The sequence below is a fragment of the Rattus rattus genome, chromosome 1 (assembly GCF_011064425.1).
Source record: "Rattus rattus isolate New Zealand chromosome 1, Rrattus_CSIRO_v1, whole genome shotgun sequence".
NCBI lineage: Eukaryota > Metazoa > Chordata > Mammalia > Rodentia > Muridae > Rattus > Rattus rattus.
This window is the reverse complement of record NC_046154.1, coordinates 37,322,277-37,342,530: the sequence shown is the minus strand read 5'-3', so window position 1 is coordinate 37,342,530 and position 20,254 is coordinate 37,322,277. Positions and strand designations below refer to the sequence as shown.

At 53.5% G+C, this 20,254-nt stretch overlaps 2 protein-coding genes across 2 annotated transcripts; one reads left to right on the top strand and one right to left on the bottom strand.

Annotated features, from left to right (window-relative positions):
- Positions 1 to 4,238: 4,238 nt before the first annotated feature.
- Positions 4,239 to 6,008, top strand: Guca2a (guanylate cyclase activator 2A). The gene is made up of 3 exons (XM_032899130.1): positions 4,239 to 4,357; positions 5,140 to 5,347; positions 5,742 to 6,008. The coding sequence occupies exons 1-3, from the start codon at positions 4,283 to 4,285 to the stop codon at positions 5,804 to 5,806; spliced, it is 348 nt and encodes a 115-aa protein (XP_032755021.1). The 5' UTR covers positions 4,239 to 4,282; the 3' UTR covers positions 5,807 to 6,008.
- Positions 6,009 to 13,690: 7,682 nt separating this feature from the next.
- Positions 13,691 to 15,754, bottom strand: Guca2b (guanylate cyclase activator 2B). Its single transcript, XM_032888596.1, has 3 exons — positions 15,620 to 15,754; positions 14,513 to 14,699; positions 13,691 to 13,910 (listed from the first exon to the last, which is right to left on the bottom strand). Exons 1-3 carry the CDS (start codon positions 15,692 to 15,694, stop codon positions 13,852 to 13,854), a joined length of 321 nt encoding a protein of 106 aa, XP_032744487.1. The 5' UTR covers positions 15,695 to 15,754; the 3' UTR covers positions 13,691 to 13,851.
- Between the last annotated feature and the right edge of the window lie 4,500 nt (positions 15,755 to 20,254).

Sequence of the window (20,254 nt, the reverse complement as noted above, 5' to 3'; positions counted from 1 at the left end):
CGGGTGCCCATCATCTCATCCTGGCCAGTCACGGGGAGGACTTGACTGGGCAAACAAGCAGACACACCCTTCCACTCCCCAGCTGCCCGCTGAAGCATCAAGGGAGATAGTCTGGGGCCTGGGCTCTGGCCAGGGCCTTGGAGCCTCGCCAGCTGCCACTTCCTGTGTGATACAGGCACTCTGATCATCCATGTTCTCCTCTGCATCGTGGGCGTCACTGCTTCTTAGTGGGCCACTTCTCTTCCTTCCCTCAAAGGGGAAGTTTATGTGGGGCCAGGATCAGTATAGGAGGCACTCGGGAAGTTCCTCATTGCACCCGGTGGAAGGTCAGGCTTTTCTTTGGCATTTCAGAAAATTGGATTCGGTTCTGGAATTTATAGCTATATGACCAGAGCTGTCACCAAATCCACCTGGCAGTAAATTTTAAAAAATGTGCCTTCCTCTGGGCTGAAGGTGCTAAAACTTTTGTTTACATGTGTGCCGTTGGCCCTGTGCCTTTCTGTAGTGCACAGTCAATAGGGCTGTACCCAGCAGCCATGTACATACATGCCCTTGGGAAGTCATGGCTTCTTAACCTCACTGAGCCCCTGAGCTCCAGCTCACCGCCCCCACCCTTTAAAATGGGGGAATATACATACATATATGTATGTATATATAATAAATATATTCATATTTATTGTCAAAACTGTCAGGAGGTTCACAGACACTGGAACTGTCAGGCAGTTTTGGCTGCCTGGGCTCCCATGGCAACCAGAGATTGCTCCATCCTCTGAAGCACATTTACAAGATTCCCAGGCTGGACTAAAATGCAGACCACAGCTCTCAAGGCCACTCCAGATTAGGCTTGGTGTCTCAGGCTCTTACTGGGCCTTGTCCCCAGTTTAGGTCTGTTGGAGGATTTAGGTTTGTAGTGGGCCTGTCCTTAATGGGCACTTGGGAATCAAATGAGGTCCCCCCCACACAGCTCTTAAACCAAATCTGTTGGCCAGAAGTAATAGTATCAGTCTCCTTGAGAAGCCCAGGGTACCCCACATCAAGTAGAGCTCCCCGACTTCCAGCATCGTGATTAAGGCCAGCTGTGCTGGGGATGTGTCAATGGATACCCATAGCTGCAGAATTGTGTGCCACAGTTAACTGCTGTTCTTGGGATAAGCCCTGCCACTTTCCGTTTTTCCTTCAGACATGGTGGCATCCCCCCGACTCCAGGCCTCGTCTGAGCACTGGGCATGTGGCTTAAGCTGCCACTCTTGAAGGCTGTGTGGCTCTGAGGATGGTGGCAACGTTTCCAGTGTACAAAAGAGCAGAAATGGCCTTAACCTTAACTCCAAGTTTTGGGAGCCCCTGGAAGTTGCTAGGAAATGTTGAGAACTGCCATGGGGCCGTTCGTTTCACCCATCTTCAGCACAGAAGCTGACACCGAAGCACACGTAACTCAAAGATGAAGCTGGCACCAAGTCTGGGGGCCGTCTAGCTCTAGGTAGAGCCTCCCACTCCTGTGTAGTGTTGAGATCCTGGTTGAATAATGTACTCATCAGGGGCTGACCTTGAATGGCAGCCAGGCAGCCTGGCTTCCCTCCGAGGTTTGGGACAGTGACTGGTTGTCCCTAGATGGTGCTGTGGCCTGGAAGGTCAAGGAAGTGCGTTGGCTTGGCCAGAAGAGGTGGTACTTAAGGATGGGAAACCCAAACGTCCTCGGAACCATGAAATGATGAGATGAGGTATGCTGGGAGCTGAGGACAAGCCTCGGGACTCAGGATGCAAGCTTGGGTCCAGGAGTCCAGGAAAGGTCCAATCTCAAGAAGCTTTAAGGCAGGCTGATGATGTCATATGTCTCCTGCAAAGGAGGCAGGGGTTTGAACTCAGAGCTGGCCCCAGGTTGACCAGGCACCATGGGAAAAGGGGGAAGGGTAAGTTCCTACTTCCCAGAACAGAGTTGGAGGTAAGGTGGGGGTGGATAGGGCCAGACCCAAAGGGATAGGACCAGATAGCAACTTCCTGTCTCCCACGGTGTGGAACTGCATTATCCTGAAGGTCTGATGCAGCTGCTCCTGGGCAAAAGAGACAGCAGGAGTGGAACCCTTTCCCTCCCCCCAGTGACAACCACACCTGAGACACCTTGGAGTCTCAGAAAAAAAGGGTTCCCCTAGCCCAGTCCCACCCTAAAGCCAAATCAAATTCCTTAGGCTCCCACGTCATCCCAGACCTAACCCAAATCATAAACCCAGCCCCACCCCATCCATCTCCAACTTCACTGCAAACTTTACTCAGTTGCAACCCCACAAGGAATCAGAACCCAGCCCAGCAGCCTCCGCACTGATGAGTCTCTAACCAGTATCCACTTCCAAACCCAGCCCTAACCCGCTCCATGCCAAAGCCAGCTCAGACGAGCAGGAACTACCATTCCCAGATGCTACATCAATCCCCCTAACTCAGCCCCTGAGCTGGCAGCTGCTGATCCTCACGTTAGCCCAGCTCTCTGTCACCCCAGTGCACCCCTGAAGAGTCTCCTGCTCTGCCTGCCTCTCCACATCAGTCCTCGAGACATCCATGACTTTATCTCCAACCCAGCCCACGAGTACCCTGCAGCTATGAATCCCTGCTCAGCACCCTTGCTAGCTCTGAAGGTCATCTCTCAACAGGCCAAGGAGGAGCCCATGGACTGCACATGTGTGAACTACATGTGTGAACTACAGCACACGGACACACATGCCTCCACACTGTTTCCTGAAGTACACACGGACCTCCTCACAACTATGCATAAACAGACAGCTTCAGGATGTGTACACACACACACACACACACACACACACACACACACCTTAGTGTGTGCACGCTAATGAGTGTGTACACATGAATATGATCAAGCATATCCACACACCTCAGTGTGTCATACTCTGGCATACATAGGCACACACACAATAGTTCAGGGCACACACAAACGTCTTTGTACACATGTCTTTCAGAATACCTACATATGCCCTTCACACCTCACGTGTACTCGCGCACATCTCTGTACACATACATACTCCAGCGTACACACACACCCCTCAGCATACATGCAGTCTGCATCTCAGTGCCTGCATGCATTTGCACATGGCCCCACAGTAGGGGTTGCGGGGGACAGACAACAGAGGTTCAGTCTAGAACAGCATGGCAAGACCAAATGTTTCCTGACCTTGCCCCTGGGTTAGGTACTTTCTACTTTCTTCTTACAAGGGTCCTCTCTGTCTAGCCCCTTCTTTAGTACTGTTCTCACATCCAGGGATGCTGTCCCTCACCCTGGCTATCTGGGAATGCAGGCAGCATGGTGAAGCGGCAGGAAGAAAAGGAGGCTCCAGGACAGCGTTCTTCAGGATCCTGGGGCTTGTACACCCTAGGTCCTGCAGTGAACATACGACTTGCCCCATCCCTGCAGGTGTCAGATTACAAGGACCCAGGTCCACAGGGATCATTTCAGCCATGAGGATAGGACAGGGGCCATACTGCCTGAGGACCGACTGTTCTGACTGGGCTAGGTGGGTAGCCATCAGAGGAGACAGAGAGGACCAGGAGCCACTGCTGCTATTCAGGTAACAGCACCTTCAGCAAGGGTTTCCTGTGTGCCCAGAACACTTAGGCCCTCATAGACTCCTCAGTACCAAGGCTTCTGCCAACCAGGGAGCTATTCACATTGGTTTGCACAGAGAACCTGGTAAGGCAATACAACTTGGAGTGGGAGCTACCACAGCGAAAACAGGCCGTTGGTGGGGTTTGAATGCCTACCTGAGAATGGCAAAGTTGAGTCACAGAGACCAACCAAGGTTGGGTCTTGTGTTGCCACTCTCCCCTCTCTCTGGGCTCACTTTCTCTTCCCCTCCCCCAGAACATTCCAGGCCCAGCTCACTTCTTGCTCCTCCTAACTGTGGATGGATGGGAAATGCCTCTTCTGTGCTCCCCACCCCCATGCTAATGGCTCTGTCTCTGTTGTCACTGTTGTCACAGTCACCTTGCTGGGCCTCTTTCTTCAAGGGCAGGGCTGGGTCTGCCATCCTGGTCAGGAGTAAATCCAGGACCCAGCCCAGCTGTGGGTCAAAGTAGTGCCCAGGGAGGGGTCAGTGCTCTGCCAGGCTCTGTTGATCTCTTATCTCCAAGGCTCCATTGGCCTTATCTGATGGGGCTCAACAAGCAGCAGATGAGGCTGACAAGGCCCCAGGGTTACTGAGTAACCCCAAGCTCTTTAAAAGCCCCACTGTTTATCCCAGACACCAGTACTGGCCTGTTCTCAGCATTGCATACTGCTGCCATGAATGCCTGGTTGCTGTCTGTGCTGTGCCTCCTGGGTGCCTTGGCTGTCCTGGTAGAAGGGGTCACTGTGCAGGTATGACCCCACCCCTACTTGGTCTAGCCCCATCCTTGGAATCCTGAAAAGAGGGATGGGCTTCTTCTGGGAACACCGAGTCCTGCCAGCCATGCATGTTTCCCCTTCAAATATGGAGGAGGAAAACACTCGGAGACAGCAGTGAGAAATACCAGCTGGGAAAGACAGGAACAGAGTGCCTGCAGCCTGACTGCTCCCGAGTCCCACTGCGACCCAGCCAGTGAGACACTGGGGAGGAGGGGCGGGTGGCAGGTCACAGAACAGAAACATGAGCTTCGCTAAGGTTCCAAAACAGCCAAGCTAGTGGCCAGGCACATATCTAGCCCTGGTTTCTCGTCCTCCACTTGCCTGGAACACTAGTCTTGGTCACAGGCATCCCCGTTGCATCCATGGGGACCTAGATGGCTGGACACACCTACTGGTGACACCAGGCACAAGCCAGGTTGTCAGCAAGCAGGGATCCTGCTCTCTCAGGGATGCCCCTGGGTTCCTTTTATTGCTTCTGATAGGCTGGAGGTTGGAGGTGGAATCCTTTGGGCAAGAAAAGACAGTCTGGACTAGTATGACCACGGATGAGGAAGCCAGTCCACCCTCATGTGGTATCACTGCATCCCTAGCTCTCTACAGCCATTCATCACGTGATATATGCAGCACTTAAGGCCTCTAGCAAACCCAGGGGCACAGAGGTCTGACCTCACGCTGTCCCATAGATTGTCCCAAGCAAGCCACCCAGGCTAGGGCTGCCTGCAGCCTTGGTCTTATGCTCTGACTGCCTCTTTCAGGATGGAGACCTTTCCTTTCCTCTGGAGTCAGTGAAACAACTTAAGAACCTCCGGGAAGTACAGGAGCCCATACTGATGAGTCACAAGAAGTTTGCTGTCAGGCTTCCCAAGCCTGTGGCAGCAGAGCTATGTAGCCAACCTGCATTTCCAGAAGCACTGAGGCCCCTCTGCGAGAAACCCAACGCTGAGGAGATCCTGCAGAGGCTAGGTGAGCCCCGCCTCTTGGCTAGTGTGGCTGGGACATTCTCTGATTGGTGGGGCTTGAGGAGGTGTGCTCTAATTGGCTAGTTCTAAGTGGTACTGACGGAAGCCTTTTAGAGAGGTCTTCATTCAGAAGCGTGGGTTAAAAGGAGCCCTCCATCCCATCCTCGGGCTATACGTAACAACTCCGTCCCTGTTCTGGTAAGAAGCTGCACTCTGATTGGCTGGCTTCAATAATTCACATGCTCTGTTTGAAGCAGAAAGTCTAGAAGGTCAGAGGAGACCAACCTGCTGGGATTATCCTGGTGGCTGGTGACAGATATCCAAACTCTAGTTGAAGAGAGACAGGGGCTATGAGGAAAGGGTGGCTGTCTCACCAAGGCTCCTTCTTTCCTGACCAGAGGCCATTGCTCAGGACCCAAACACATGTGAGATCTGTGCCTATGCTGCCTGCACGGGATGCTAGAGTGACATCACTTGCCTTCCTCTCAGCCCACGTGGAAGCCCTTTCTACTTTCTAGAAGCAGCAAGGCTAACAAACTCATACCCCCAGCTTCTCAGCCTACCCTGGACACTGTGGGGAGGAGGATGAGGAGACAACTACCCCGGGGAAGCCTTGCCTAGGGGCTATGCTAACCCTCTGTCAATAAATGGAGCTACTATACTCTGCGTGGTGCCTTTGTTCTTCCCTCGATGTCTGTCTAGCACTCCCTCAGTGCTGTGAACACCCACCTGCCCTCAGAACCATGGGGTTCAGTGTCCAAATAGAAGGTTCCAATTCCTTGCTCAGTTCCCCCAGCCTTGAGACCACCACCTCACACAAGTACAGGGACACACCAAAGAGGACAGAGTCCCAGCTTTTCTCACATATCTCCTGGGGTCACCAAGCTGCCGCTCAGCCACATGTGAGGACAGGAATTTATCTGGGCTGGTTTGAGTGTCCCATACTCACCGGCCTTTGGCCCACCACTCTGGCTCCCTCAGACCAGCGATGCTGTCTTCTGCACTTTCTATGATCCCATTCGAAGCAGTCACTCTAGTCCTGTCCTCTGCACCGGCTTGCCTTCCTGCATGCCCACTTAGGTTCCCAGCCCAGACTCCATGGCCGCCTTCCCCATGGCCTTTTCCGTGTCCTGTGGTCGCCTGTGCCTCTTGCACAGCTCTAGGCACCCTGTTGATAACTTCTTTGCAGGAGGAAGTTGTTCCAACCACCGCTCATGGTTAAGTCTATCCCCAGCGATGCCAGCTCAAAGAGCAGCGTGAGAGGAAATCCAGGGCTCCAGGTCCCAGCCCCTGGTCTTCCTCGTCCTGTGTGATGTTAGGAAAAACCATTCCCTTCTCTGTGCCTTAGTTCCCTTCTCTGTAACAATATCTAGCTCTATTGCATGAATTATACTTTTCAAACCCCCAGTTCAGACCTAATATAAACATAGAGGAATTCTTTAAATGGTTTTTAAAGAAAAGGAAGAAAATCCAGGGTCAGGCAGGAGGGGACCATATCCAGCACAGGAGTGAGGCCAGTCAGCAAGGACATAGGGGACAGAGAAAGGAGGCTGCTGGGGTCTACTCTGGGAGAGTGGGTGAAGAGGAATTGCCACCACAAGGGTGTGGTGGTGTTCAGACAGGCGTCTGTGATCTGAATACCCTCTTTTGGCTACGGACAGGAAGTATAAAGGAGGGGGCCTTTTCATTATTCTGGGATCTGCACTGGAGTAGATGGATTTCAAAACCAATATGATGTAGGCAAGAAGAGAAAATTCCAGAAGGCTGGAATGATGGGAACAGAGAGACACCGGGGTAGTCCAGTCTGCAGTGTGGAGCTTAGGAAGCAAACTGGGCTTCAGCCTGACTTTTAGGAGCCTTGCCCCTCCCTCTGAGGCTTGACTTTCTTGTCTGAAAATGGACTTGGTACACAGCTTCCTCCCAGGGTTGCTGGGAGATTTGATAGACTGGATGATGGATAGAGTCATTTACTACTTCTACGTGGGAGACAGATTCATTGAGCGTGGATGGTAAGACTCAGTTTCTGTGTCTGCAAGATGGAGATCACAAGAAACACTTTGACCAGGCACGATGCCACTTGTGATCCCAGGACATGGGAAGTGGAGGCTACAGGACCAGGAATTTAAAGTCCTCCTCAGCTCCCAGCCTGAAACTCCACCTCACAATCAAACCAACAAGAGAAGAGGAGTCAACTTTGTAACATCGCAAAAGGATAATAAAGAGCTCTCTTTAATTTAAGATTTATTTTAATTTTTAATGGATATTAGTGTTTGCCTCCATATATGTATGTGCACTGAACAATGCTTGGTGCTCTTGGAGGCCAGAGGAGAGTGTGGATCCCCTGGAACTGGAGTTCTGGATGGTTGTGGGCCACTACATGGGTGCTGGGACTGAACCTGAGTTCTTTGCAGGAGCAACAAGTGCTCTTAACACTGAGCCATCTCTCCAGCCCCCTGAAAAGGCTCTCAAAGCTGCACAACCCCCCAGGGCCATCAGAAGAAGAGCTGAGAGCCGTCTTTCAGCATGGACGATGGAAGTAACACACGCCAACTCTGGTGGGCTCCGCGGCGGCAGCTCGGCGGTGAGCACACAACAATAAGGGCAAAAAGAGCATTTCAACGTACTAACCTGCCATCAGTCACACTCAGGGAATGGAGGAAAGAACAAACTGTGTCAAAATAATAAATAGCGAAATAATAAAAATCAAGGCAGAAGTAAAAGAAGTCAAGATGGAAAAAGTAAAAGGCGGGCTGATGGCCTTTTCTGGCTTCCAGAAGACACTGCACACGTGTGGGGCACAGGCATACATGCAGACAAAACACCCATACGCACGAAATGATCAAAATAAAAGATAAATTATTATTAAAGTAAGATAAAAGCAAAGGGAGCATCCTCGTTCTTGATCTGGGTGTCATTTATTTATTTATTTATTGCTGTGTGAATGTCTGCATGCAGTTACATACGCCATGCGAGTGTGGCGTGCTTTCCTTTGACATGGTGCTGGAAGTTCTAGCCACAGCAATTAAATAAGGAAACAAGTAAGAGGCATAGTTATGTTTGTTTGCTGATGACACAATCTTAGATATAAAACTCCAAGGAACTTACCTAAAAAACAAAACAAAACAAAACAAAAAAAACCTCACTATAACTCCTAGACAACCCAGGAAGCCTCAAGATACAGAATTGATACTCAAAAGTCAGTATTGCGTCTCTCCACTAACAATAAGCTCCCTCAAAACACAAAATCAAGGGAATTCCTTTCACAATAGGAGCAATGACAACAAGGGCCACTATGAAATAATTTTTAAGACAGGAAGTGGAGGAACTATATAATAAGAAAATATTGATGAGGAAAGTGGAAAGGCATCACATTCACTTCATGAATTAGAAAAGCAATATTAGACTGGCCACGGTCCCCAAGGTGGTCTAACAGAGTCAATACAACCCTTACCCAAGTTTCAAAGATACATTTTACAGAAATAGGAAAAAATCTTAAAGTTCGTATGAATTTACACAAGACTTGAATACCCAGGCCATCCTAGAACTAATTGCATGGGTGAAGATGACCGTGAACTTAGGGTCCCCCTGCCAAGATTATAAGCGTGAGCTCCCATGCGTAGGTTATGTGACCCTGTGTGTCAACCCCAGGGCCCTGCTCATGCCAGGCAAGCATTCTACCAACTGAGCCATATCCCAGTCCTAGCCAAATCAATCTTAAGCAAGATGAACAAAGATCACACTGGTAGGTTAAGTGGGAAATGTTGCCCATTGTCTTGGGCATTCGAACACTTGGTCCCAGTTGGTGGCACTGCTGGGAAGATTTAGGAGGTGTGGCCTTGTTGGAGGGAGTGTGTCACTGGGGAAGGGAGGGCTTTGAGAGCTTATGTCCTTGTTACAGTTTCCCTTCTCTAGGTCTAGCGAAGTATGTGAGTTCCCAGCCTCCTGCTACAGTACCACGCCTCTCACCTTCTGCCTCTCTTCCCCACCATGAAAGAACTCGTACCACTGAGGAACCTTAATCTGGAAAACTCTCTTCCGTTAGACACTTTGGTCATAGTATTTTGTCACAGTGAGAGAAATATAACTAATAGGTATGCTATCTTTTCTCAACATCTAGTACAAAGCTGTCGTCTTCAAAACAGAACGGTAGTGACAACAGGCAGAGGGGGAGTTATAGAAACCAAAGAAACACGCACTATCAGGGGAAGAAGCTGTCATTAATTTACTCAGCTATGAACCCTGTGAGCTACTGGTATAATAGTGGCACGAATGTTAAGGAAGCTCCCAAGTACTGTCTGATTGGATTTAAAGCCTACTCCATAAAAGAGAATTTGTTCTGGGTAACTGGGCCCAAAACCTCATAGCTGACTAGGTCATAGGCCGCAGGGGAACAATCTGATGCTATTTTTCTGCAAAATAGAAATGGTAATGAGCTGCCCCTAAAGTTCTTATCTTTATACCCATGGGTAAGGGAATCTCTCAGCCTTCATCAGAGAGACTAATTTCTCAGTAGATGATGATTAATGGAGACCAATAACCATTCACTGTACAGAGAATAAGAGACTATAGAGTGCTCTGAATAGAACAGCTTTATCAGTGCCCCCATGCCAAGGCCCACAGATCATCCCATTGTAAGAAACAGAGGGAACTGATGTCTGCAGCAAAACAATATTTGCCAGACAAGACAGTTACTCACATAAGCTCAGAACGGCTGGAACTGCACGCACAGACCTGCACCAGATCAAGCCGACCAAAATCTCAGCACGGATTCGGGAGTCCATGGAGTCCCACCCCTAGCCGAGGATCTATTGGCCGCGCTGATAGCTACTGGGGAGGGAGAGTCATGAGAACTTGCCCATGTTCCAGTAGATCACCTATACTCAGTACGAATGAGCAGTAGTAAATGGATTCAGTGGGTACCAAACCAAAAACCAAAATAGAGAGCGATCACAAGGCGTTGTAGGGAAGCTTGGGCAGGGACAGAGGAGGGGAACAGAGACGGAGTGGAGCCAAACACACTGAATGCATGCGTGGGTTAAAAAGAAACAAATGGAGCAGACCAAAGAGCCCAGAAGGAAATTCACAGCTGATCTTTAACAAAGCACCCAAATCACACAGGGAAATGACAGATTCTTCAGTAAATGGTGTTGGGAAAACTGGGTATCTATGTGTAGAAGAATGAAGCTAGACTCTGACCACACACACGCGCACACGCACACACATGCACACACACGCACACACGCACATACACACACATCAGGTCTAAATGGAGCAAGACTGAAACGTAAGCCTCTGAGTACTAGAAGAGAAGATAGGGGGGCCTTTCTTGTCATTGTTCTTGGCCATGAACCCCAAAAGCAAAAGCAGAAAAACAGAAGGACAACAAACTCGAAGGCTCCAGACAGTTAAGGAAACCGTGAAGAGAGAAAAGAGGTGGAGTGACAGAGAGAACATGGGACTTGTGCTTCTGGTGAGGGAGTAACACCCAAAACAGAAGGGATTCCATGGTCCGAAAAAGAGATGGAATTACAACATGGGGGAGGCCCAGGAGACATTTCCCAGGTGATACATGGATATTGGACATGTGAAGATGCTCAGGGCCACAAGCCATGGGGAAAGGAACTTCTAGGAATGGGGACATTTAAAAACATGGAGGATGGAGAGATGGCTCAGTGGTTAAGAGCACTGGCTGCTCTTGCAGAGGGCCTGGGTTTGGTTCCCAGCTCCACATGGCAGCTCGCAACCATTGTTAACTCCAGTTCCAGGGGACCCGACTCCCTCTTCTGACCTCCAATGTCACCAGGCATGCACATGGTGCACAGACAGATATGCAGGCAAAACACTCATACATTATATATTAAACTTCTACAAAAATACAGGATAATGATAGCGTTAGAAAGGATGTGGGGCAAAGGCCCCCCCTGATATTTGTGTAGCTGGGCTGAGGATGTGGCTTGGCTGGTAGAGCTCTCAGCTAGCGAGCATGAACTCCCGGACTCGACTGTTAGCACTGCATAAACTGGTCACGATGGTGAATGACTATAATCCCAGTATCAGGAGGCGGAGTGATTCAGGAGGATCAGAAGATATGGATGTAATGATTGGGGGCTAGCCTGGGGTACATGAGACTCTATCTTAAAAGTAAGCAAGCAAATGACTATGGGGACAGCAGTATAGAGTGTCCCCTCTTTCCCAGTTAATGAGAACTGCCATTGACTCAGTAGTCCCACTTCTGGGTATGTAGCCCAAAGACACGAAATCCATACAGCGAGGGTAAAACCATGTCCATTCCCATGTAGCACTGCTCTCAAGCGCCAAGGCCTGTGATATAGAAAACATGGTACACGTGCAGTGGGATACCGCTTAACCTCAAACAGACAGGAACCCTGTCACCTGTGACAAAGGGAAAACACGAGCGTGTTGTACCTGACGAAATAAGCTGTGAACAGGAGACAAATGCTGCACTGCCTCACTCTGAACTGGAATCTAAAAAGGATTCAACTGAGTCACGCAGAGAGAAGAGTGGCTGCCAGGGACTGGTGAGGAGGGAGGGGGGGGAGGGAGAGGGGGGGAGGGAGAGGGGGGGTGAGGGGAGGGGGAAAGGGAGGGGGGGGGAGGGGAGAGGGGGAGGGGGGGGGAGGGGGAGGGAGGGGGAGGAGGGAGAGGAGAGGAAGAAGAGGGGGGGGGGGGGAGGGGGGAGGGGGGGGGGAGAGGAGCGGGAAGGGATGGAGGAGAGATAATGGCATGGCTGTTGTGGGAGTAACTGACTACTTCCTGAAGGAGAAAACTAAAACCCAAGAACACAGGGTGCATGTCACATTTTCTACTGTACTGCGTGTGTACTTGTGCATGTGTATATGTGTGTTTGCAGCAGTGTGTGTGTGTGTGTGTTTGCAGCTACTGTCCTGAAGGAGAAGCAGTGTGTGTGTGTGTTTGCAAGAACACAGGGTGTGTGTGTGTGTGTGTGTGTTTTGCATTTTGTGTGTGTGTTTGCAGCTGTGGACTGCAGTGTGTGTACTTGTGTGTGTGTGTATGTGTGTTTTTGCAGCAGTGTGTGTGTGTGTGTGTGTTTGCAGCAGTGTGTGTGTGTGTGTTTGCAGCAGTGTGAGTGTGTGTGTGTGTGTGTGTGTGTGTGTGTGTGTGTGTGTGTGTGTGTTTGCAGCAGTGCAGGCTCACTAGGTGACTCTCCAGTGACAGCTCGCTGAGTGGATGGGGACACAGCCCCTGGAAAGGGTAAATGCACGCAGATGATGTTTGGGCTCGTCAGACTTGAGAGGCAGCATGGTGGCACACAGCAGGGTCAGAGACACAACCAGGCAGAGACCTGAGGCATGAGCCAGGGAGTGAGGAAGAGGAGCAGAGTGGAGCAGTAAGGTCTGTCAGCTGCCTGTGTGCTTAGCTGGCCCTTTGCACCCAGCCTTCCTTCCTCCCAGATGCCCAGGTCAAAGGCCAAGTAGCAAACCTGCCCTGTGGGAAACCCCATACCGGGAATTTCCAGCACACCTCTGCTCCTTGGGCTCTACATTCCACGGTGGTTATAAGCAGTCACAGCCTTATATCCTCCGGGGAGGAGACACCATCTGGGTGTAGTTCCCGTTAACCTAACAGGGTGCTGTGTTCCCCACCCCCACCCCCGCTCAGGAGAGATGTATGGTGGTCACATGGAGTCTTGCCTTTGGCACCATCATCTGCAGCCAAGGATATGTAGGGGCAGTGACAGAGTGTCGCGAGTGTGGACTGCATCAGCCTGGGAAGACATTGCTTGGCCATCCTGCCCGCCCTGTGACCCTGTAGGGACATTCTCTATAAAGGATCCGGCTATTACAGCGTTAGTCACTTCTTCAGACTGATGGAGACTGTATTATCTTGCCAAGGATTTAGAAATCTGCATGGATGTAGAACACAAAAATGGGCACTCCGTAAAGGGGAGAGTATCGCTGGACTGTGGGAGCAGAGTCTCCCGACTGTCACTGGACTCGTTGATGCCACCCCATCCCAAACAGATGATGTTCGGGCTCGTCAGACTTGAGAGACAGCATGGTGACACACAGCGGGGTAAGAGACACAATCATTTCCCTTTTCATATTCCCTACTATTCTCTGCCAAGAGTTCTGGTCCCGGAGCTGGAAAGCCTTGAGTTACTCCAGGGGAGAAGGTCCTCTGAGTCTGGGCTACCCTGGGCTCCCTCACCTGGGAAACGGGCCCCATGAGTCAATTCCTTGGGCTTGGAATTGTGGGTGGGGAATTCCTATGTTCAGCCTAGCCTGTCTTTTCTTCCCACCCAGCTTCTCAAGATGCCCCACCCACAGTGAGAAATGAACACATGCACACTTGGCTTTGTGGGTAACATTTTTATTCCGGTGCAGCTGCCTGGGGACCAAATATGGCGGCTCTGCATCCATATTGCTTTGCTATGGATCCATTTGTGCTGGGAGCATGGTAATTATGTCAATGGTGCCTAAGTATGGGCAGGGTAGGCTGTGGGGGTAGGTGTCTGGAGTCATTTCGTCAGCAGCCCGTACAGGCAACATTTATACACAGCTCACATTCATCCGTGGCGATGGTCCCTGTGCAGGAAGAAGGCAGATTAGTGGAAATGAACCTTGGGGGTCAGTGGTCATGGATGTTGTCATCCAGTTTGCAGAGAGGAGCTCCTGGGGAGAGACCCTGGTATGTTCCATATAGAAGTGTCTGCTCTGGACTCAGAGTGAGTGGGCCAGAGCTCCCCCACCCCCAATCTGAGGTTTCTCATCTGCTACGTGGGCTGATCAACTTGACCTGAATGCTGTAGAAAGGGTCCTGGATAAGAGGGGCAGATCAGGGTCGGCCCAGAGCAGGGACACAAATGCTTGCAGATTATTCTTCTGCACTCTTCCCATTTTAGCTTAGCTGTCGCCTGGGGAGCCATTCCAAGCCTGATCTCATCAGATATATCAGATGCCTGTGTCTCGTGGAATCATGTCTGTCTCTTCCCAGAGTCCTTCCCCACACCAACTTGTGAGGTCTTTGGGGGAACCCCTCAGGACTGTGGAGTTCTTTTCTCCCTAACTCAATGTGCCCAGACTGGGGCAGATCTGGGGTGGGCAGGGGCTTAACAGAAATAACTGGCGATGGAGAGGTAGGGGAGGGTGCAGAGGGAGCAGGAAGATCTGAGGGTTAATATCCTTACTCAAGGCCTTGAAGGTGCTGGCAGCTTCCTGGGATGCACAAACAGGCTGGAGGTCCAGGGGCAAGGCGGGGTTGTAGCACACATCGGGGAGGAGGCCACTTTTCTGCTGCTGGGGATCGGACATCTGCTTCTCTTCCAACTCATTCAGCTTCTTCACCGATTCTAGCTGGACTTGGAAGCCATGGTACTAGGGAGAAGGGAGGGGTGAGAGGTTAGGCTCTGGTTAGGAGCGGGTAGTGCCACGAAACTGGACTCGTCAAGGTCCCATGAGTCCTCCAGAACATTCTCTGTGCTCACGGAGAGGCCAAGCCACAGTGGAAAAACAACTTGTCAGGAGGAAAGTGGGACATTGCCTTGCCATCTGCCACCAACATAGAAGCCCTGCGTCCCAGGCTGCTCACAAAAGACTCTGTAGTTCTGTAGATCATCACATGGGCATCAGACCCAGGAAGACCCTTGTTTGTTCAAACCCTATCTCTCCCTGCATTCTGCTGTCTGTCTGTCTCCAATCTGACCTGACCTTTCCCTGTGGAAGCCTGGTACCAGACACATCAGCTAAAGGTCCTCTCTCTGCACCGGTGAAGCTCTCTTTATTGAGACTGACTCTTTCAAACCCTCCCAGACTCTCCTGGAAACCCTGCCAGATACGGATGCTAGAGTATAGCCACACGGGTCTAGTAAGACCAGAAGCATCCTGTCACACTGCAGTCAGGACTGATTCCATGCCCAACCCATCTAACACTCCCCGAGAAGACGCTGAAGTCCACGTTCCCCTTTTTCTGGCCTTTGCTCTGTCTAGAACATGTCCACCTGGGCCTGGCACCACTCATCCTCCAGTGAGAACAAAGGTTCCCTACCCAGGAGTCCGTTCTGTGACTTGCCCATGTGTGTGCACAGGAAAGGGAACCATAGAGGTTCCCTCCAGGCTCACCCTGTGGCCCTGAGCGCTGACTTCAAAGGAGAATGGAGCGGACTAAACCTGCTGCTCTCGTCGTATCTACCCAGCAACCCCAACCCAGCTGGTGTCTCAGTCTAGACTGGCTGCGGGGCTGAACCCAGGTCCTCCAGGTAACCTCCAGGTACCAGGTAGGCTGGCCAGGGTCTCACCTTGATGTAGACACCCTGGGCACTCTGCAGCACCAGCAGCAGGAGTACAGCAGCCCACAGTTGGCTTCCTGACATGGCCCGGCTTCCCAGCTCACACCTCTGGGTTTCTGCTTCCTCCGCTGTCCACCTGCCTGCCACCTGTCTCCCGGCCAGCAGCCCCTTTATAGGCCAGGGCCCAGAGCCCTGGTCACTTATTAACTGTCTGGCTGGGGTGGGGTTGACAGAGACCTGGCTCTTTGACAGATTCTGAGTTGGTTCTCAGGAAGGGGGTGGGGGCGATGGTGATGATGGAGAAACCAGAGACTGTGGGAACCTGGTCTGCCAAGGGCATGATGTGAATGGGGCTCTGTGGGAAGATTTGGACCACTCCACTGTCCACTCTCTCCTCCACACCGGGGAGGAGGGGAAGATGATGAGTCAGGAAAGTGATAGCAGGCCAAGTGATTTTCCTCAGCCAAATTGACTCGGCCTGCGTGTCTTTAGCCCAGGTTAGCCCATAGTTTTTTGAGTGAAGGATGCGGGCAGATGGCTCAGAGCAAGGTGGGCACATAGTGTTGACGTCAGAGTCTCCCAGTATTAACTTCTCCCATGTCCAACATCCTGCTCCCACTCCAGAACTACGGAAAGACCAGTCTCGTAACCAGCCCTCACCCAGCCCTGTGCCTGCCGGTTCCTATCTGAACCCAAGTACAAATGAGCTTAACCCATATCAACTGTGTATCTTACCAGCAGCGGCTCGACATGATGTGAAAGAAAGAGCTCAGATCTCGTAGAAGGTGACAAGGGTTTAGTGCCAGGGCTGGGGCAGCTGCTGTGTGTGCCTGGGGCGTCCCATCGAGTCTGACTGGAGTTTTCTTTTACTCTCTAGCCACACAAGTCTATCGGAAGCGGTAGCCATGGGTAAGATGGGCTCCGGCCCCTTGAATTCACCTTCATTCTCTGGGTGACTCACCTGTAACAGGTCCCTTCATCTCACAGCCCACCTCCCCAGTAGGTGAAGGTTGGGTCAGGGAGAAGAGGGTCAAGTCTCTCTGATGGTGTATCACCAGGGCCAGGCCTGGCTACTCTCAACAGTAGTCCCGCTGGGGCTCAGATGCCCCTGGTACACAGACTGACATGTGGCAGGTGTCCCAGCATGGCCTACCTGGACACCTACAGTCACTCGGATTTAAATGAATGGCACGATGTGCTCCTTCAGACCAGTCCTCCTCTGCATGTGTTATACACTTCATCTTCCCAGAGCACCTAGACTCCACGCTTATCTCACATCGAAATAGATAAAAGGCTCAGGCGAACTTTGGAGTTTCTTATGTCTTGTTTCGAATCCAGACTTCGGCCTTTATTCTTTGGAGTCTTTGGAGTCTCACATTCTCTTCTCTCTAAGATGCTAACAACCGTCAGATAACAGTAGCTCACATGCTTGATCATGAGTAATGCAAGGTATGATGAGGCACTCGGCCTGTGCTCCCTGGAGAGTAGGAGGGACAGGATGTATTCGGTCTAGAATCCCTACCTGTGCTTGGCCTGCTTCAGAGAAAGAAACTCGAGGCAGGGAGGCAGGGAGGGAGGCAGGGAGGCAGGGAGGCAGGGAGGCAGGCAGGGAGGGAGGCAGGGAGGCAGGCAGGGGGAGGGAGGCAGGGAGGGAGGCAGGGAGGGAGGCAGGGAGGGAGGGAGGGAGGGAGGGAGGGAGGGAGGGAGGGAGGGAGAGAGAGAGGGAGGGAGGGAGGGAGGGAGGGAGGGAGGGAGGGAGGGAGGGAGGCAGGGGGGGAGGGGGAGGCAGGGGAGGGAGGCAGGGGAGGCAGGGGAGGGGCAGGGAGGCAGGGGGAGGGAGGCAGGGGAGGCAGGGAGGCAGGGAGGCTGAGAGGGAGGCAGGGAGGAAGGGAGGGAGGCAGGGAGGCAGGGAGGGAGGGAGGGAGGGAGGGAGGGAGGGAGGGAGGGAGGGAGGGAGGGAGGGAGGCAGGGAGGGAGGGAGGGAGGCAGGGAGGGAGGCAGGGAGGGAGGGAGGGAGGGAGGGAGACAGGGAGGGAGGGAGGGAGGGAGGCAGGGAGGGAGGGAGGGAGGGGGAGGGAGGGAGGGAGGGAGGGAGGGAGGCAGGGAGGGAGGGAGGGAGGGAGGGAGGGAGGGAGGGAGGGAGGGAGGGAGGGAGGGAGGGAGGGAGGGAGGGAGGGAGGGAGGGAGGGGGGGGGAGGGAGGGGGGGGAGGGGGGGAGGCAGGGAGGGAGGGAGGTGGGAGGGAGGGAGGGAGGGAGGGAGGGAGGCAGGGAGGGAGGGAGGGAGGAAGGCAGCAAGGGAGGTAGGGAGGCAGGTAGGGAGGCAGGCAGGGAGGCAGGGAGGCAGGGAGGCAGGGGAGGGGGGAGGCAGGGAGGGAGGGGAGGGGAGGGAGGGAGGCAGGGGAGGCAGGCAGGGAGGCAGGGGAGGGAGGGAGGGAGGGAGGGGGCAGGGAGGCAGGGAGGCAGGGGAGGCAGGCAGGGAGGCAGGGGAGGGAGGGAGGGAGGGGGAGGCAGGGGAGGCAGGGAGGCAGGGAGGGAGGGGAGGCAGGGGAGGCAGGGGAGGCAGGGGGGAGGCAGGGAGGGGAGGGGAGGGAGGGAGGGAGGCAGGGAGGGGGAGGCAGGGGAGGGAGGGAGGCAGGGAGGGAGGGGGGAGGGAGGGGAGGGAGGCAGGGGAGGGGCAGGGAGGCAGGGAGGGGAGGGAGGGGAGGGAGGGAGGGGGGCAGGGGAGGCAGGGAGGGAGGGAGGCAGGGAGGGAGGGAGGGAGGCAGGGAGGGAGGGAGGGAGGGAGGGAGGGAGGGAGGGAGGGAGGCAGGGAGGGAGGGGGAGGGAGGCAGGGAGGGAGGGAGGGAGGGAGGGAGGGAGGCAGGGAGGGAGGGAGGGAGGGAGGGAGGGAGGCAGGGAGGCAGGCAGGGAGGCAGGGAGGCAGGGAGGGAGGCAGGGAGGGAGGCAGGGAGGGAGGCAGGGAGGGAGGCAGGGCGGGAGGGAGGGAGGGAGGGAGGGAGGGAGGGAGGCAGGGAGGGAGGGAGGGAGGGAGGGAGGGAGGGAGGGAGGGAGGCAGGGAGGGAGGGAGGGAGGGAGGCAGGGAGGGAGGGAGGGAGGGAGGGGAGGGGAGGGAGGGAGGGGGAGGGAGGCAGGGGGGGGAGGCAGGGAGGGGGCAGGGGGGGGGGAGGGAGGCAGGGGAGGCAGGGAGGCAGGGAGGCAGGGAGGCAGGGAGGCAGGGAGGGAGGCAGGGAGGGAGGCAGGGAGGCAGGGAGGGAGGCAGGGAGGCAGGGAGGCAGGGAGGGAGGCAGGGAGGCAGGGAGGCAGGGAGGCAGGCAGGGAGGCTGGGAGGGAGGGAGGGCGGGAGGGAGGGAGGGAGGGAGGGAGGGAGGCAGGGAGGGAGGGAGGGAGTCAGGGAGGGAGGCAGGGGAGGCAGGGAGGGAGGCAGGGAGGCAGGGAGGCAGGGAGGGAGAGAGGGAGGCAGGGATGCAGAGAGGGAGACATGGGCTTGGCTTTAGACTCCAGCTATCCATCATGCAATCTTCCTTACCCTCCATGACTGTTCCCTCACCACTGAAGTCAAGAACACAATTAGTAACCTAACAGTATTTGTGGGAACTAACAGCCCTTGTCCCTGGAAACCACTGTCTGTCCCTGTCCCCAGATAGATCACTTCTCAAGCACATGCCCAGGGAATGTGCTGTTCTTCTCCATGGAATCTTCCCATAAAAGCCCTGTCTGAACCTGGGGTGGGAACAGACTTGACTCCTAGACTTTTAGGCTGGACTCAGTGCCATTCTATCCAGGACACTGGGTTTCCTCAGCTGTGTCACCTCAGAGAAGCGATAAAACTTTGGAGGTTCTAGCTCCCGATTTGTAGAAAAACGACGGGTTCCCCAGTGTTTGAAATTGTCATGAGCTCTTCCCACAGGACAAGCTCAACCCACGGACCGCCATATCCAGGGAGGGGAGCTGGCCTTCAGAGTTTGAAGGTCCTGGAGTGGAGGTTGCCTTCCTTTTTCTCCAGCCAATGGGTATTCCAGCGAGGGCTATTGTTCCCAGGGAATGAGTCACGACTTCCTCTTTGCCTGTCAAGACTCACACTTTCCAATCCTATCTCCTAATCTCTTCACAAATGACCCACCATCCACGAAGGCCGCTTGGCCACTGATGACCACTGATGCAAATCCTCACTGACCAGCTTATTTACGTCATCCGGTGTCACCAGGACACTTCCTGCTTTATGCACATGGAAAGCCACTGCCACATCAGCCTGTGGAAGCTCACACAAAGGAGGACGGGGAGCACTGTCTCTCTGTGGGTTTAGCTTCTCCTCTCCCCACACGGAGCCCCTGCTTGGCCTCCACCTTTCTGGAACTCCTGCTTCCTCAAGGGCACGTCTCAGAGCTCTCGTCCACTTGGCTCTGAGCATATGGGCTCTGCAGACTTCTGACACCACAGGCTCTGTCTCTTCATGTCCTCGGCTAGTCGTCCTCTGTTTGCTTGCCTCCTAAAGTTAGAACTCACCGGGGCCACCAGGACTCATCCTTGTGCCTCTGTCCTCTTTCTACAGTCACCTACTTTGGTAGAGTCATGCAGCTTCAAGGGACTTCATGCCCTCAGACCCTGGGACTACCCACCTTCACTTCCTTTCTCATTACAGTTGG

What these genes read in the sequence shown, in the direction of transcription:
- Guca2a (XM_032899130.1), top strand. Translation starts at nt 4,283, where the DNA reads ATGAATGCCTGGTTGCTGTCTGTGCTGTGCCTCCTGGGTGCCTTGGCT. An exon ending in TAGAAGGGGTCACTGTGCAG is followed by an intron (nt 4,358 to 5,139) that starts GTATGACCCCAC and finishes TGCCTCTTTCAG; the next exon opens with GATGGAGACCTTTCCTTTCC. An exon ending in GGAGATCCTGCAGAGGCTAG is followed by an intron (nt 5,348 to 5,741) that starts GTGAGCCCCGCC and finishes TTTCCTGACCAG; the next exon opens with AGGCCATTGCTCAGGACCCA.
- Guca2b (XM_032888596.1), bottom strand. Translation starts at nt 15,694, where the DNA reads ATGTCAGGAAGCCAACTGTGGGCTGCTGTACTCCTGCTGCTGGTGCTG. An exon ending in CCCAGGGTGTCTACATCAAG is followed by an intron (nt 14,700 to 15,619) that starts GTGAGACCCTGG and finishes CCTTCTCCCTAG; the next exon opens with TACCATGGCTTCCAAGTCCA. An exon ending in CAGCACCTTCAAGGCCTTGA is followed by an intron (nt 13,911 to 14,512) that starts GTAAGGATATTA and finishes CTTCCTGCACAG; the next exon opens with GGACCATCGCCACGGATGAA.